At 43.8% G+C, this 19,028-nt stretch overlaps 1 protein-coding gene across 1 annotated transcript in view; it reads right to left on the bottom strand.

The window, feature by feature from the left end:
- Positions 1–447: 447 nt before the first annotated feature.
- LOC142289775 (uncharacterized) overlaps positions 448–19,028 on the bottom strand; it is a 50,491-nt gene continuing 31,910 nt past the window's right edge. Inside the window, exons 7-12 of the mRNA XM_075333705.1 lie at positions 15,352–15,437; positions 14,116–14,252; positions 10,289–10,372; positions 4,710–4,924; positions 4,394–4,600; positions 448–887 (exon numbers count right to left, since the gene is read on the bottom strand). Coding sequence (XP_075189820.1) covers positions 600–887; positions 4,394–4,600; positions 4,710–4,924; positions 10,289–10,372; positions 14,116–14,252; positions 15,352–15,437 — 1,017 coding nt within the window. The 3' untranslated portion in view covers positions 448–599. The remainder of the gene's footprint in view (positions 888–4,393; positions 4,601–4,709; positions 4,925–10,288; positions 10,373–14,115; positions 14,253–15,351; positions 15,438–19,028) is intronic.

Genomic DNA, 19,028 nt, shown 5'->3' with positions numbered 1-19,028 from the left:
TCTTCATTCCTGGAAATAAAATTTGAATTTAAGTGGCTTCCAAACCCCTGCTTTTCCCCAACTTGTTTACCTGCCTTCAGTTGCATGGATATCAGAACTTACTCATTTGGAGTACAGATGATGGCAGTGAAAGGGTCAGCACACATCACCTACAGGTGTTCTGCTTCAGAGAACAGTCTGCAGCACATTAATCCCCAGAGATAGTCAAACACAGGTGCTGACCCATTCACTGCCATCATCAGTACTCCAAATGAGTTTCATAACGTTCCATGCTGGGCAAAACTCTTAAAGATAAATTAAACTTTGGTTACTCTTTATACCGTCAAACTTCTTTATCTTGCTGTATGCTTTCACTTGATCGGCCACAATGCATCTTCTGCATGGTAATGGAAGAACAATTTTTAGCAATGAAAAACAATTTTACAAAAGTTTTATTTGTGTTTTGTTTTTTCTTTTCTTCAAAAAATACAATTGAACAATATGATGAATCACACACAAAATAAAGACTCTTTAGTTTTTAATTAGATTCAACTTAATGAAATTAAGAAACATTTCTTTTAAGATATCACTATATGGTGGAGAAAGTGAGCAATGTCCATTCAGCAGGTATTTAATGGACGAACCTCTCCCTGGACTGTGAAGGTAGCGTGTAAGACATTAGATGGCACTTTTGTTATTTGAAAAGGTTGCTGTCCTCCAACATAGAGGCTGAATTCTCCTGGTTCAAGAATCCAGTACTTTGTCCAAACTGCTCGTTGGCGAGGTAAAACGGAGAAAGAAACCTTAACAGATCCACTTAGCGGAATGGTTACTCGTTGAATGCCTACTAACTGCCAGCGGGGAACTGGCACTGATGCATTGGACCAGCTCATGTACACTTGTATTACCTGTGGAAAGGATATAGAGTTTTCAATCACCCTATGTTCATGACAGACAGAACAAGCATAAGGCAGCCATCAAGGTCCTCAGTAATATTATATATAATATATATATACACGTGTAACGCCCCTGTAAACAAGTCGTTACAGGGTATTAAATGTTACCCCATTTTTCCCGAGCAGGAGGAAGAAGGGTCCCCACAACACACACTAACATCACACTGGCAGGAAGGAGTTAACAGCATTTGCAGCATGAAGTTTGTTCTGAGTCCATGACTCATCCTGTCTCCTTAATGAGCAGGTGGCTGGACACAGGCAGGCAGGTCCACATGACAACCAAGGGGAGGGGGGCCTGAAGGAGTGAGTTTAGTGCAGAGCACACAGAAGTTTTAGGCAGAACGTCAGGGGCTGCAAGGGAGTGCAGACGTCCAGAGAACAGCTCCTGTTGAGGAGATGCCACGAAACCAGGGCTGATAACACCTAGAGGAGGGGAATGGAGCTGAGGACTGGGGTTCCCTGGAGAAAGTTGTACTCGGTGGCGGTTGTGTTGGTCCGCTACCGGGGATGAGAGAGACAGAGAGGCGGCGAGTTCCCAAGATGCTCTATGCCACGGGGACGGCACTAACGCACCGAAAGGGAGAGACCCCCAGAACACCTCACCGGACACCCCTTCCTCCTACCTGCCCGGGACCGACCAAAGGCTACAGGCGGCGAGGACCAGCACCCGGGTGCGATGTGAAACGGACTTTAAATAAAGAACAACTGGAACCGCACACCGTGACTGCTGTGAGTAATGCCGCCGCACTGTGCCCCCGGTGTCCCTGAGGACTGTTGCCCTGGGTCTCATTAACCTCCCGGGGCTCCCCCGCTCCACCCGTGGGGAGCGATTCCATCCGGCTGCCCGTAACACCTGCCCCGGAGAGAGACCGCGCAGCGGCGGCTGAACACCTGGCCGCAAACCACGGGTGGTGCTGCAAGCACCCCCCGTCCCGTTTCCTGGGGGAGAGTGATGGCAAGCCCCCCCCCAGGGACCCCGTTACCCTCCTTACGTCCCCCTTGTAACACCGGACTGACGGTCGGACTTTCCTTTTATTGAAACCCGCCGGGGTCACGGAAGCCGGGTCGGGCCACTCACAGCCTGACCCCGAATACCACCGGCCCGGTGACCGTGCGAGCCCTGCAAGCCCCGGCGTGGGCGTTTCATACACATATATACACACTCACACACACACACACACACACACATACAGTATATATATATATATATATATATATATATATATATATATATATATATATATATATATATATATTTATATTTATATTTATGTTCCATAGAAATGCACATGGTTACTTAGACATTCAGTAGATTTTTCTGGATAGCGTCATCACCATTGCCACTCTTGATTATTGTTAACTTTTTAGAACTGTAGTAGTCATCTATACAGTAGCTTCACCTTCAATACTTTCTACTAGTTTAGGACTTTTAAGGAATTTCTAAAGGGGTCGTAATATGTATGTATATACTTTTGTAACTTTTTGCATTTTCCTGAAGCATCTTCCTGAACACACAATGTCTGTAAGGCTACATGCACACGATCAGGACTTGCAGCGTTCTGGACTCAGCATGTCCTGACCTGTGGGGCCACGTGTCTCCTCTGCAGGAGACCGCAGCGGCCCGTGCCCATAATCAGGGTTCAGTGCGCTGTGGTATATCGCTTGTGTTCTCCCTACGGAGGACACTTGTGATTCTGTAGCAAACAGTTGACATGCTGCGGTCTGGAAAGCCGCACTGCAGGTCAGTGTTTGCTTCAGAAAATAGAAGCACAGTGGGCACAGGATTTCTAGAAATCTCATCCACTGTGCATGTACTGTACAACGCAGCGTTTTAGACGCAGCTGAAGCATGCTACATCCAAATCGCTGTGAATACTGATCGTGGACACACAGCCTATATACTGACAGGCAGTCTATTGAACCCTCCTTGGGAAGGGCTGATAAAGCTTCTGTACTTGGCAGACCTTGTGGCGACTGTGAGGCCTTTGTCTGCCAAGACATCCGTCAATCGTGTCACGGCGATATACTGAGCAAGCAGGCACACCAAGGGGTTAAATAATTGGAATCATCCATAGCAGCAAGAGCCTAACTGTATGTAACAGCCAGATGGTGCTGAGGATGGCAGCACAGCTCCTGTGCCCACTTCATCTCGGCAATGTATTTGTGATGTGGTAGTGGTTCAGTAGATCACTCTTCACCATGGCACAGATAGGTGTTGTGGTATGGATATACTGTAGACTTTACCACCTCAGTAAGCCACACTTCTTAGTGGCGATATGTGTGGGGTCTCCTCCATGTCTGAGGATATGACACATGCTTTATTATGAGCATGTCTTTATCTTGTCTTTATCGTGTGCCATGTTTTTGTCTGTACATTAATAAATAAACAGTGATTCATTTTAGGTAATCCCTTGGCATGGGCGTACTTCTTTCTTTTCTATAGTTCTATTGAGCCTTTTTTTAAATGTTTTAGGTTGATCCTGGTTTATTGTGTTGGACCCTCTTTAATTTTCTTATAGACATGTGGAGCAGATATGAATTAAATAATAAAGCAATTTATCATATTGTTTCAGTCCTCGTTCTTGTGCTTCCTACTTGCTACTATGATCTACTATACTCTTAAAATGACCCTCTAGTCACGGTCTTATTTTTTGTAAAAGTCACAGTAACCCCAGAGACTTGTGACTGGTAGGTTAAAACTGCTCCGAAGATGAATGCTATATGTGAACATATTCTACTTAAAGGGTTATTCCCATTATTAAAATCATCAGCTATACAAAGAATATGTGATAACTTGTGAATTGGTGGTTTGACTGTGGAACCCCACTGAAATGCCCCATCAACACGGCACTTGGCTATATTTTGTAGAGAATAAATGGAGCAGAGGCTACAATCCAGAAGAACTATTGTAAATGTGTAGCTGGATTTCCACTGGACACTTCCAAACAATACCTTTTTCAAAAACACTTGCACCCCGATTCATCAAGGGCCGTGATGTTCATGCCAGTCTTGATGAGGGGGCGTTAAGGAGTTAGAAGCTCCTGATTCAATAAGAGGTGCATGTTTCTTAATGAATTCAATGTGTCTGACAAGTGGTGTGCACCTTAACACTATTCTTACTCTAATCAGGTTCTAGAATAAGATTTCTGCCACAGCTTGTCATGAATTAGATAAGTTGCGGCGACATGACCATTCTTCACCCATTTTAGTAGAGCTGGGAGAAACTGGTAAGACAACGCCAAAAAAGTTGCAACATTTTTCCACAACTCTGCGTTGTAGAAGGATTTTGTGATATTTCTAAGCAATTTATACCAGAATTCTGGGAACTTCTGCTTAGGCTGCTCAATGGGATTTTCACTGTGGCAATTAATGAACAAATTTGAGCAGTTTAGGGCAGTATGGATTCAGTTGCCATACTGTGTTCCTGCTTATATGTAATGAAGGTTGTTTTATGCTCACCTCATCTCCTGTTCTTAAGCCTGAATTTTTCACTTGTACAGATAAGTCCAGGGTTCCACAAAGCTGAAGGATGCTTGGGGTCACCACCAAGTCACTGTACTGAAATGTTGTATAGGAAAGTCCATACCCAAATGGGTACAGAGGGATCTGCTTCCCATAATAGCGGTATGTCCGCCCATGCATGGTGTAGTTTTCCATTGCTGGAACCTTTCAAAGAGAACAAACATTTAGGTACTTTCATTTTATGTTCTGGCCCAAAGACATAATATGGAGTATTAACATTAAAACTACTGAAAGGCATCCATTACATACTCACCTGGTCCATCCCAGCTGGCCATGTGGCTGGAAGTCTTCCAGCTGGATTTGCTCCTTGTGCTCCTGTTAAGACTTTAGCAATTGCAGTTCCCGCAGCTTGGGCAGGAAAAAAACATTCCAAGACCGCGTGGACACCGGTACTGTTCTGAGCCCAGGAAATATTCAGAGGTCCGGCATTAAACAGCAATAAGACAACTGGACGGCCTGCCGCTGAAGGTTATATAAGAGCAATAAATTCACTGTCAACCCAATATACACATTAACACATGGACAAGCATTGGATTACACCAGATATCCTGGTTTCAGGACAAAACTTACCAAGTAGTGCTATTAAATATTATTTCAGATATAAACCTAATGATAGCTTCAATATGGAAACACCAAAAGAAAAGATTCAGCAGAATTTAATGATGTTATAGATATAAGGGATGAAAACTCGATTGCCAATCTCCTGACTGCCCAAATAAATTACAACTACATTCTGACAATTCCTTTAAGAAGCTTTATGTTCTTCAATATATATCAGTATACATTATACTGTATTAGACAGGAGGGGAGGTAATGATGACTGGTTCCAGGACTGGTTCTTCATACGCTGGTTCATTTTGATGTTTTGAGTGCAGTAACATATTTGTCTGAAGATTGTAATGCTCAGACGGCTGGCGGCTCTCCTGACAGCATGTATTTCTATGCAGCTGTCAAGCTCGGGTCAGGAGAGCTGCCAGCCAGTCTGAACATGGCGATGAGATCCTCGGATGAGGTATACGACCGTGCGATGGCAGCCTTACTCATATAACTGCTTCGTCACATAAGGGAATCATATGTATATGCACTGTCCATGTTCTTTCTACATCTCTTGGCAACAAAAATGCAGAGTAAAATATGCGTGTTTTTCATGCATTTTTAGTGGTCTTCTTACATGTGTTTTTGGTGCAGATTTCTCCCATTCATTAGTATGGGTGAAATCTGCAACAAAAATACTGAAAGAATTGTCATACTGCAGATTTAATTCTGTGCCAAACATGTAAGGAGAAAATACTCAATGTATGTATGAGATGTCAGGATTCTCGTACACTTTGCTGGCATCAGGAAACCCTTCAGGTTTTGTGAAAAAACTACTCAGAAAAAAAACCAGACAAAACTGCACCGTATGCACAGACCATTACATTTCGATTGAACAAGGATAGCAGATGGATCAATGTCATTCACTAGGGATGTTCTAGTGACAGTATTATCACACAGACTGAGTGTCCAGGTAGAGGAAAAATATTACAGCATGTATTAGTCTCTTCAGTATTTCAGTAAAGACTTGCTTATAAAAAAAAATCAGATCAAAAATGGAATGCCATACGGATTTAAAAAACAGACACCCAGATGTCAATACAAATGAAAATTGTTTTTTCTGGACCCGTCCTAACACTGAAAAATTGCTTATTAGAGACACCAGCTGTCTGACAATTAGACAATCAATTGAGCAACTGTCCTGTGGATCAGTTTCACTGAAAATCAATATTTGAATGTGAAAAACAGTTATGCAAATGACTTCAAACAAGATATGGTCATCGGTGCTAGTGTACCACCCCGCGGGCTCGGCTGCGACCGCCGAGCCACTCGGATCTGTGCTCGTACTGCGGGTGGTGGCTCGAGCCTCTCACGGACCCGGGGGTCATGTCGCTCTGCAAGGGGGTTGGTGCTACACGCGGGGACTTGGGTGAGGAGTTCCACGGCCGGGGCCGCGGTGATTTGGTTTGGGATGTAAGTTCGTGACGCCACCCACGGGTTGTGGTGAATAGATGGACACCACCGCTGCCATTAACTAGGCCTCCCGGGGACGGTGTTGTGCAGATTGGTGTTGACCCCTCCGTGAGTAGGAAAATGATGGTCCCAGGGGCCTGGAGGAGGGGTGCTGAGGCGGGGGAGCGGGTAGTGAGTGCTGGACGCTGGTGCGGCGCGGCCCGAAGGCACTGGTGTACTCTGACACAACACACTGGAGTCTCTGGTAAACCAAACGGAGTGATGAACAGGGCCCGCAGCCGGCTGCAGCTTCTCCCAGAATAGGTTGGTGGTTTCCGCCTTTCTCCTGCACCTCTGTGTGTAAATGTTTGACTATTATGCCTAGACACCGGTAGTCCGCTCCCCGACTTGTATATGCCGTAGGAGCCCGTTTGCCCACAGACGCTGGCCCTTTGAGTCTCTATGCTTTGGCGATGGCTTTACCCTGTATGGTTGGGCTGTTGTCTTCTAACTGGGCTTTTGTGGAATAGGTCCTTAAGTCCTGTCCGCAATCAGTTGATTTGACTCGGCCCTGTCGGTTCAGGGCTTTGTCCGGGTCTGAGTACCCCTCCTGGTGCTCCGGTTTCCAATCGGTTCCCCGGTTCGGTACTGGCGGGCCACCGCCCGACCCCGGTCCCTACGGTTCCACCGGCTGTAATCCAAACTCCTGCAGGCGGCCACCACTGTCTGCCTCGTTGCCAATGGCGACTGGGCTCCGACCCAGCCACCTGGTAGTCTCTTGGCAGGCCTGGACACAGGACTGCCCCTGAACTTGACTTATCTCCACCTCCTCTAGACTACTCTCCTCTTGTACTCTCCTCTTGTGTCTGTGTTTTCCCGCCTCCAGGCCTGTGAACTCCTCGGTGGGCGGAGCCAACTGCCTGGCTCTGCCCCACTGGTGTGGACATCAAACCTGGAGGGTGGTGACAAGGTTTTTAGTTTGACTGATGTCACCTAATCGGGAGGGGGTGTGGTGTTGTGTGTGACTACCTGGAATGACCTGACTAGTCCAGGGCGTCACACTAGACTACCCGAGGCCAGTATTCCAAAAACTGCCAACCTCATGGGGTTTTCTCATGCAATGGTGTCAAAAGAAAACCAAGAATGGCGTGATCAAGGAGAACATCCAACAAAAGGGATCCTGTGCACAGAAATGATTCATTGAAGGAAGGGGTTAAAAGAGGATAACAAGAATTGTTCAGACAAATAGGCAGTGCACAGGAAAGTGACCTGCAGTTGAATACAACTCTGGTTATCCAACTGTGTGGAGCGCACAATTTTATGTCCTTTACTACTGATGGGCTTTGTCGGCAAATAGCCAGCTTGAGTATCATTGGTGTCTTAGGAAGACAGAAAGGAAATACAGTAGTGGGCAAAAAAATGGTATTACTGAGCAGTGAATCCACATTTTTGTCTCACAATGCTGATGGGACAGTCAGAATTTTGGATAACCAGCATGAATTAATGAACCCTTGTTGTCAAGTGTCAACAGTTAAGGCCAGTGGAAGTGGGGTATAATGGTGTGAGCACACACTGGGTCCCCTGATACTTGTGGCTGGACATTTGGACTGTGGGGCTTTAAGATTAAATGTTGTTTTAATTTTGACTGAATAAAATAATAATACACATGAAAATAAGAAACTTTGTAACATATGTCACCAGAGAAATCTGCTTCTTTCTCCTTTTGGACTGTTCTTTCATCTTCAAAATTCTCAATTGACACAATGTATTTTTAGTGAAGACAGATTATTACATTACTGAGAAAGGAGATGGCAGATACTACTGATAAGATTTTATGTAGGCTGGTAGAGGGAAGAGGGGGGAGGAGCTAAAGGCAGAGCCCTCCCCCTCACCTCCCTTCCAAATGAAATCTTATCAGTAGTATCTGTCATCTTCAATCTCAGCAATGTAATAATCGATCATCACTGAATACAGAATTTACCGGTGAATTGCAAATTTTGAAAATGATTCATCAATCTTGGTGTCACAAGGAGGCTTTTGCTGGCATTGCCGACTGTCATGGAGGTGTCAGGATCTGTGGAAACTCCAGATTCTTGCACTCTGCCTTCTAACTTCTCTGATGCCTGATCTCCACAGGGAGACTGGGGAATCAACCCACAGTCTTGTAGTGCATAGGAAGGCTAGCAAGAGTTAATGTGCTTCTTAATCTCCTTTAGTCACATGCTGTGAGAGAGCCAGTCATATTCATTCAACATCCTGTATATGCTAGCTGTACACTTCCGTTAGTGCCAGTTATAGCTTGTCTATACTGATCTGGAAAGATAATTTGATTCAGACTTACTAGTGGTTGTTGTGCATTATTGCTGTGAGCAATTGTGATGTTAACCCTTGTTGGCCTTTTGTTGCGGCCTTAAGGGCCCGTTACATGCGTCGATTTATCGTGCGTTCGCATGTGCAATCGCACCCGCCCCCATCGTTTGTGCGTTACGGGCAATTTGTTGCCCATGTCGCACAAAGTCGGTAACCCCCGTCACACGTACTTACCTCCCGAATGACCTCGCTGTGGGCGACGAACATCCTCTTCCTGAAGGGGGAGGGACGTTCGGCATCACAGTGACGTCACACAGCAGCTGCCCAATAGAAGCGAAGGGGCAGAGATGAGCGGGACGTAACATTCCCCCACCTCCTTCCTTCCGCATTGCCGGCGGGATGCAGGTAAGCTGCAGTTCATCGTTCACGGGGTGTCACATGGAGCGATGTGTGCTGCCTCGGGAACGATGAACAACCGGCGCGCAGAAGGACGATCGATTTTTTGAAAACGAGCGACGTGTCAACGAGCAACGATAAGGTGAGTATTTTTGCTCGTTCACAGTCGCTCGTAGCTGTCACACGCTACGATTTGTCAAACGATGCCGGATGTGCGTCACTTACGACGTGAACCCGACGACATATCGTTTGATATATCGTAGCGTGTAACGGGCCCTTTACTTCATTTGCTTTTCTCCTTAGTTTCAGACTGTTTGTTCCTGTCAGTTTGCAGTGTGTCTGAGTTTCTGTTTTTCTGTGTTTCCACACACTCTTGCCCCCTCTCTGGGGGAGAACAGTTTAGCTCTGGTCAGGAGTATAGCCAGGCACGAGACTCGGGCATCTCCACCATTAGCGCTAACCCTGAGGACAGGGATAACATAGAGTCCCCTAGCGTGACGGACAGTATAGGAGCCCCTGTTCCTCACTATCCTGCAGTCATATTGGGTGAGAAAGAAGCAGATTTGTTTGATAAGATATATTACAAAGTTTATTATTTTCATGTGTACTATTGATTTATGAAATAAAAATTAAGACGGTTACTCTTTAACTAATCAAAGTGCTGACTAAATTCTTGTCTTTATGGCAGCTTGCCACTTTTAGTAGGACAATGACCCATGTTACAAGATTTAAACCAGCAGCATGTTTACACATCCTATAAGATACATCTCTTGATTTTAGTGGTATTAGGTGATAATGTGCATTGGTTTTCCTGACTCTCCCCCATCAGCGAAAGTTGGGGATTGGGGGCATAGGGCTATATTAGATTTCAACATGACTTGATGTCTTGTGAAAGCTATGTGATAGTGTGGTATTCCACTCTCCCCATTGAAATCAACAAGTAGGCTGGTTTATTGTAGACCTGGGAGGAATAGCTGTCAGCTGAAGTTATTTCACGTTACAGCAGATTTACTTCCATTCACATTCTATTTTCAGTATTCCACGATATTCCTTATAGAGGCTGTTGAACTACTTCATTCAGCAATACTTAAACAGTAGTAATTTTGTAAGTACAAATGTGTATGGCGATTTTACCTGAAGCCACAGCATCTTTTAGTAATGTAGCCTGGAGACCGGGGAGCATGAGATTCTCTCTGTCTTTGCTCTCCATCTCCACAGATGTACCTAAGAGACAAAGGGTAAAGTTACTGAAATCATTGTATTGCCATTGTTCCCTATCTTTAGAGTTCATCCTAGAAACTTATCTAGGCCAGAATTTTCTCTGAAAAAGAAATAGATCATTTAGGGAAAACTCTTACAATGAATGTGTATTTTCCCGTGCCTTCATTGTTTGGTATTGTATTCACTGTAGATGCCTATAGTTCTGACCTAAATGATACGTCTCGTGAGATCAGGAAATATGTCTTTGTCACAAGTGACAATGCTAACAACGCCTCCTTCCCTAAAAGTAATATTTGACTGAATGTCCACCATGGAGAGGAGAAAAAAAAATTACATAATCATATTTTTTTTTCTTTTCAATCCTCCTAACTATATGCAGGAGTGTACAGTATATAAGGCACAAATTGGTAGACTGGGAGAAGAATTTTTTCAGATTTATCCAGATCAAGTATTTTTAAGATCCCTAAAATCAAAATCAGGCAGTCCCTCCATCTGCTATGGATGTTTCCTGCTATTGGTCCAATAATATTAACCATTTATTTAGTCTTGAGAAGAGATATCTATGGGTGAACTAATTAACTTGTGCAAGGCCTGAAATGTCCCACTCAAAAAATATATTGTCAAAAGCTTTTTAATGCAAACATCAATAAGACAAGAGGTTCAATCTCCGCAGGAGGCAAAACTCCTTTACCATGAGAACTATTAGGCTGGAGTCACACTTGCGAGTCTCGAATCGGTATCACCTGGCACGACTGCACATTCTCCAGACAGGAGCATCTCAGCTGCACAGAAATACCTGCAGCTGACCCGCTCCTGTCCGGAGAGTGTGCAGCCGTGCCGGGTGATACCGATGCGAGACTTGCAAGTGTAACTCCGGCTTTATTTTGTGGAACAGCTTGCCTCAGAATAAGGCTGGAGTCACATCCATGGTTTTAAAACGCTTATATGCGTTTTAAAGACCAAGAAAAACTTAAGGCCCCTTTACACACTGAGACTTTCTAGCGATCCCACCAGCGATCCCAACCTGGCCGGGATCGCTACAAAGTCTCTGGTGAGCTGTCAAACAGGCAGACCTGGCCAACGACGTAACAGCGATCCGGACCTGCAGAACGACCTAGCTAGTCATTGGGGACGTTGTAAAGCAGCTTTTTGAAAAGGGAAGTCGCTGTAAAGTCCCCTTTACACACAGACTTTGCTGCACAGCGGGAAACAAAGGACCAAAGAATGGTCCTGAACGATTTGTAGCGATCAGCAACTTCACAGCAGGGGCCAGGTCGCTGATGTGTTTCACACACTGCAATGTCGCTGGGGAGGTCGCTATAACGTCACAAAACTGGTGACGTTACAGCGATGTCGTTTGCGATGTTGCAGTGTGTAAAGCCACCTTTATAGTATATGTGCAAATGACAAAACTTTATTGGAGAACACACACAGGACATAACATGGGTGATTTGTTGGACCAGATCTAGGTTCCCTTCTATTGCATCAGCACTTTAGGTAATGATTATGGACTTTTTTTTACCAACCTCTTGCTCCCTTTATATCCACATTATTACTGCTTTTGGATATTGATCCTTTTTAGTAAAATCTCTTTGCACCTCCTTTAGAGGATTATGGAGTGCCATGAGGTCCATCTCCCTTTCAATTATCCTGTTTTCCCCCCTATCTTCGCCAGGGGAACTTCATGATTTTTTAGGAACCTTCTATGGCCCTGTCCACTTGCATTTTAGAACTTGTTGTGGGTTAATATTATTATCCACTAATTTTCCCATCACCCCCTCATCTCCACCTTATAACAAACCCATGTTTTGTTTATTTTGTCCTTTTGATTTAATCCACCTGTATTACTGTGGATAGATGAAGCATGAATATAGATTGGGAAGTGATTTGTTACCCACTGTTCCATCACACATGTTGTATACCCCCTTTATTCTCTAGGTAGATTTTAATCTGTGATGTTATGTCCTGTGTGTGATCTCCAATAACGTTTTGTAATTTGCACATATACTCTAAAGGCCGCTTTACATGCTGCGATATTGGTACCGATATCGCTAGCGTGGGTACCCGCCCCCATCTGTTGTGTGACACGGGCAAATCGCTGCCCGTGCCGCACAACATCGCCCAGACCCGTCACACTACTTATCTGCCCGGCGACGTCGCTGTGACCGGCGAACCGCCTCCTTTCTAAGGGGGCAGTTCGTTCAGCGTCACAGCGACGTCACAGCTGCGTCACTGAACCACCGCCCAATAGAAGCGGAGGGGCGGAGATGAGCGGGACGTAACATCCCGCCCACCTCCCTCCTTCCGCATAGCAGCCGGGAGGCAGGTAAGGGTAGCTTCCTCGTTCCTGCGGTGTCACACGGAGCGATGTGTGCTGCCGCAGGAACGAGGAACAACCTTGTTACTACTGCACTAACGATTTTTGAGAATGGACCCCCATGTCACCGATGAGCGATTTTGCACGTTTTTGCAACGATGCAAAATCGCTCATAGGTGTCACGCGCAACGGCAACGCTAATGCGGCTGGATGTGCGTCACCAATTCCGTGACCCCAACGAGTTTGCATTAGCGATGTCGTAGCGTGTAAAGCCCCCTTTAATTTCTCTTGGTCTTTGATGTATTTCTGAGTAGTGCAGACATGGACCCAACCACACTTGAGCTGACTCCATGTCCACCTTAATGGCTCATATATTGAGAATTTTCCTCATTATATGCTTTTTTTTAGGGGAAAAATTGGGACAGTCTAAATCAGGAGGGAAAAAAAAATAAATCTCTTTTAGAGCATTATGGATGTACGTATAACCCATTCCATTTATCCTCTCATCTCTTAGTTGACCTTGATGAACATGTGCCTTTTTTAACTAAGTACAAAGTTGTCTGATAAATCACCTAATCCATGTCGCTGATCTGCCAAAGAAAAAGGCTGTAGTACTGTTGATAACAATGTAGTGTAATTTTCCAATTACTATAAGAACCGTAGATTTAGACAGCAAAAAACTGGAACACATAGTTCTACAAGTTAACAGATTCCTGGTGGTGTTAAGAAGTGGAGGGGTCAATATCACAAATTTGAATGCACTAGGGTAGAATATGGAGGCCATTCATCTATCGTTGCATCTCTTTGCCGCACATACTGTATATTATGTACACTATTTGTAGCGTACAGAAACAACTCTGCTGCATCCACAGTAGAGGCACTTTTAGCTCTGCTGCATATGCTCACACACATAGCCCCACTGCTTATGCCTATACATAACTCTGCTACATACACATGCACAGCTCTACTATATGCGCACACCCAGACACACACAGCTCTGGTACACCAACACACACAGCACAACTCCAACAAATCACACACCTCTGCTGCACACTGTGTAAACAGTTTTGAAGTTCCTTCCAGACGTGACTGTTAACATGAACAGAAAAGTCCTTCCATACTCTGAACTTGTAGCATTCATGCAGCTTTAGTAATATGTCTGTGCTGCTAGCTTTCTCTCCAACCTGACACCTATCAGACAGATCAGTGTAAGAGGAGAGAACAGTTCTCTCAGTGCTGTCAGCAGTCTCCTTGATCATTGAATGCAGCTCCGGGGCTATAAGTTGCACACAGTTTTAACATTTTTAGGAAGAATTTTTTTTTTGCCAAAAAGTGTGTTCCAGTAAAAGAAAACATGACATACAGATTTAGCATTTTCCTGAACCAAGTTCTCCTGTTTGAAATGTATTTGTACACTGTGTGCACTTACCAGTTCCAAGGCATAGAATGGTTATATCAACAGCCCCAACCAATGTTTTAATCTCTTCGGAGGAGTACGTCTTACATTGTGGGTCACTGCATCCTGCAGCAAAGCTCACCTCCACGGGAAGCTGTGCAATGCCATCTCTAAGGAACAAAACAGGTCATACTGAAGTTACTGATCTTAATGACTTCATGAAAGATATCCTGCAAAATCACTGACTGCTTAAAACCAAAATCCATTGGTAGGAAATGGTCACATATGAACTTCAGCACTATGCGGTGTGTATAGTATAGTGACTAAGTATTCTCACACTGAATGGTTTATAAAGGAATTAAATAATACATGACACCTTAAAGGGGTGTTCCCATCTCCAAGATCCTATCCCATTATTAGCAAACATCTCCAATTAGAAATGTAGTATAGTTTTCCTGATTCACTATGTCTCTTACCTGATGTGCAGGGCATTGCAGGAGCTTAGGTATCCATGGTTATGACCACTAGCAATTAGCTAACTGTGACTATATGTGTGGTTATAACCATGAATATCTGAGGTTCTGCAATGCCCTGCAGCAATGCTGCTGCTGCTACTACTACTAACTACCTACAACTAACTACCTACTACTAACTACCTACTACTAACTACCCACCACCACCACCATTAAAACTTTGGAACTGATATTACAAGAAAAGCATGTTTCATTCCAGTCCAAACCTAAAAGTGATAACATTATACATAAAAAGGGGACCCATACCAAAGAATAACAATGGTTGCTAATATGGTTTTGCCACAGGACAGAATGGCATATTATTTCTCTTACAAATTTTACCTTTCCAACATAAACATATTTCTATTGAGAGATATATCTATGCTCCAAAGGTAAAATTTGCAAGAGAAATAATATGCCATTTTGTCCTGTGGCAAAACCATATTAGCAACCATTGTTTTACAATATATATATATATATATATATATATATATATATATATATATATATATATATATATGCACATATACATACATACACATACATACATACATATATAATATATATGCACATATACATACATACATATACATACATATATATATATACACACACACATACATATATATATATATAATCATATACATACATACATACATATACACATACATATACACATTTTATATATATATATATATATATATATATATATATATACACACAACAATAGTTATATTTTCAGAATTTTTCTTCCTACCTTGGAGTGGAAATATATTGAGGATCAGGATATGGAGCATAGTCTCCAAAAAGCTCAGGCGCACTATGAGCGAAAGGACCAATTACCTAAAGGAATAAGGTCAGGACTGTCAGATCTCATGAAGAGTACATGTGTAAAGGAATAGTTACAGTGTCAATATTGCGTCATACTGTGCACAATGGACACTACATATGATTGAATATGGCACCATATGACACATCTTCATACGTGATCTGACTAAACTCTGATCTGTTAGACATCATGCAAAGTCATAGTTGGTTAAAGCCTGTCAGAGCCTGGGAATCCAGGCACTCTGTTCACTCAGAGGAGTTATCCAAGAATTCACTTTTTTTTATTTCAAACTCCCTGTACTTTAATGTCCGCTCTAAAGTAATCCAACTAATGGTTCAGATACTCACTGGCGAATTTTTTTTACAGCTCTCCATAATCATGCATGTTCTCATTGTGAGGTGGGTGGTCCTTCATTGCTTACCAGACCATGTTACATTATAACTAGGGCTGACTGTAAAAGTTTCAAAGATGCCCGGGATTCCGCATGTTTAAATTGGATTCAGCCTCGAAAAATGTAAAAAAATAAAAGGAAAAATAAAGAAAATAAGAATGAAGCGAGCGCGTCATACTCACCGAGGCACGGCATCATGGCGGCACACTGCCTCTGGGTCGCACATTCACTTCCTGTGCCACGATCGCATACACATAGCTTTCCCCGCCCACCGGCTGTCCTGTCGTCTGTGCTTGGTTGCAGTCAGACGCGCCCCCAGCCTGTGTGACAATGTCTGACTGCAATCACTGACAGACACTGTATGCAGGTCAGTACCGCGGTATAAAAATAAATAAAGCAATTGGTGCAGGGTCCCCCCCGGTATTCTGATACCCAGCACAGATAAAGCCCATGGATACAGCCCCCCTTATCTTGGCTGTGTATCAAAAGAAGAGGAACCGCATGCTTTTTTAATTAATTAATTATTTAATTATTTATTTATTTAAATAAATAATTAAGAAAAACAAAAAAAAACAACAACGTGGGGTCCCCTATTTTCATACCCAGCTAGGGGCTGGTATTCTCAGGCTATGGTGAGACCCAGCCTAAAAATATCCGCCTCCTGCCACCCAGAATTGTCGCATACATTAGACGCGACAAGCCTGGTGCTTTACTGGCAATTCCCAAATGCCCTGATGTGGTGGCAATCTCCTGGCAAAAAAAACCCCGTGATTTATTTACTTGTTTTTTTGCTTCGATTTTGTGCCAGAAGGTGTAGATTGGGTGCAGGAATATGGTGTAAAAGTTTCAGCACCAAATCTGCATCTCTTGGCAAAAAAAAACAAACCTGCGGTTTTCTGCTAGGAGGTGCAGGTCTGTGAACTCCATGACCTCCACCTGAGGTCATATTACCTGCAGTCACAGGTGAAGAACCGTGGGAACCTCCAGCTGTGACGCAAATTACCTGAGTGATTCATTCTCTGGAGAGCATAGCGAGTGGTCGTGCTCTATGACCGCTCGCTGTGGTATTCAAATGTAGCAGAGCTGAATCGTCGTGGAACCTCGTGTGGATTACGTCTGACCTGCAGCGGTGTGTTGAGGTTAATAAATATGTGAAAGAGGATTGGTGTTTTGTATTTTATTTCAAATAAAGGATTTTTTTCGGTGTCTGTGTTAATTTACTTTCATTTACAGATTAGAGACACGGAGTGTCTCATAGATGCCTGCGCCATCACTAATTTGGGGCGTTGTAACAGCTGTGCGCTGTTATTAACCCCTCATTACCTCGATTGCCACCGCATCAGGGCATTTGGGAAGGACCGGTAAAGCACCAGGCTTGTCACATCTAATGGATGCGGCAATTCCGGGTGGCTGGAGGCTGATATTTTTAGGCTTGACCTCCCTAGCCTGTAAATGCAGCCCCAGCAGTCAGCTTTATCTTGGCTGGGTATGAAAATTGGGGAGAACCGCACGTCGTTTTTTTAAATTATTTATTTAAATAATTAAAAAAAAAAGGCCGCATGCGGTTCCTCTTAGGTCGGTGTGAAGTCACACTTGCGAGGGACTTGTACAAGTCTGACATCGCATCATCCGGCACGGCTACACACTCTCCTGAGAGGAGCGGGCCGGCTGCATGTAGTTCTATGCAGCTGCCCACTTGTGTCTGGAGTGCATCAGGCAATGGCGGCTGATGCGATGCGAGACTCAAGCGAGTGTGTGACTTCAGCCTTATGGTGCACTCGCACGAGTCTCGCATTGCATCACCTGGCAGCCGCACACTCTCCGGACACGAGCGTGCAGCTGCATAGAAATACATGCAGATACACGCTCCTGTCAGGAGAGTGTGCCGCTGTCAGGTGATGCGATGCGAGACTCGCGCAAGCGTGTGACTCCGGCCTTATTTTGATACACAGCTAAGCTGAAGCCTGACAGCTGGGGGCTGCAGCCTCTAACCATGGGCTTTATCTGAGCTGGTATCAGAATACGGGGACCCTGCGCTAATTATTTTATTTATTAATTTATATATTACCATGATATGCACCCGCAGACAGCTGCATTGCTTTCCCCGCCCACCAGGCGTCTTGGCGCCTTTGATTGGTTGCAGTGAGGTCACATACTGCCACTCAGTGGGCAGGGAAAGCAGTGAATATTCAATGAGGGTTAATTGTCGGCTCTGGAAGGGAAAGCATGACCCAGAAGGAGTGTGCCGCCATGATGGAGGTTCGGTGAGTACACCGCGTGTGCTCCCTTCTACCAACATTTTTAATCTAAGACTCATATGGGTAACAGATTCCGGACAAGATCTGTTTTTTTTTTTTAAAAAAATTCAGCAGGGACCCACTGGTCCCGGTTTTTCTGCGAGTTCGACCAGCTTTAATTATAACCCACATTTCCCAAAGCCTCCTGGTTAATCACCAGCAGTGCTTAGTCTGGTGATTACATGGTAGCCTAGACCCCTACATTGTTCCTTGATCAGTTAGTATTTAGTGGTATGATTCAATATACGGGTTTTGCCGGAGGCTTCTTTGTGAGGGTCGAAGAAGAAGCACCCGGTGAAACGTACGTCAGGGTATCTGTCCTTACTCATACACTCCTAGCACAGTATCTTCAGGCTGACACTTGTCTTTTGTGGCTGTTTGTGTATCTCTAACTATACCTTTGTATACCTTTGCCTCTTCTACTGGTATCATCCGTTGCACTGATGAGCAAGTGCAATATTTATTAGGGTATTATTTTTCCTAATACCATCTTTTGGGATTATATAGTAGTTTCTCTATACCCTACATATTGACTGAGCTACTTTGCCACTGTTTTTTGTGACTGTTTGTATATTTCTAATCATTTTTCTGTAAATGCAATATTTATTAGGTTATTTTTTTCATATGCCATCTCTTGAAATCATATAGTTGTTTTTCTTTGGTCTATATATTGACGGAGCAATTCAACTACTTTTTAACCTTCCTATGCGATTGTGCAATACCTTTTTTTCCCAGCCTAAATGTATTAGGCATATACAGTTTCAATCTTTGATGTAGATCTATATACCTTCTTTTGGGATTGTGCAATACTTTCATTGTATGAATTAAGCTTGTGTAATATCAATTTTTAATGCAGGTCTCTTGTTGGAATATACTAACAATACCATTTTGTGTAGTAATCAGCAAAATATCTTGTA

This window comes from Anomaloglossus baeobatrachus, chromosome 2 (genome assembly GCF_048569485.1).
Source record: "Anomaloglossus baeobatrachus isolate aAnoBae1 chromosome 2, aAnoBae1.hap1, whole genome shotgun sequence".
NCBI classification, from domain to species: Eukaryota; Metazoa; Chordata; class Amphibia; order Anura; family Aromobatidae; genus Anomaloglossus; species Anomaloglossus baeobatrachus.
Note: the sequence above shows the minus strand (reverse complement) of the source record. Positions and strands in the feature narration are given on the sequence as shown.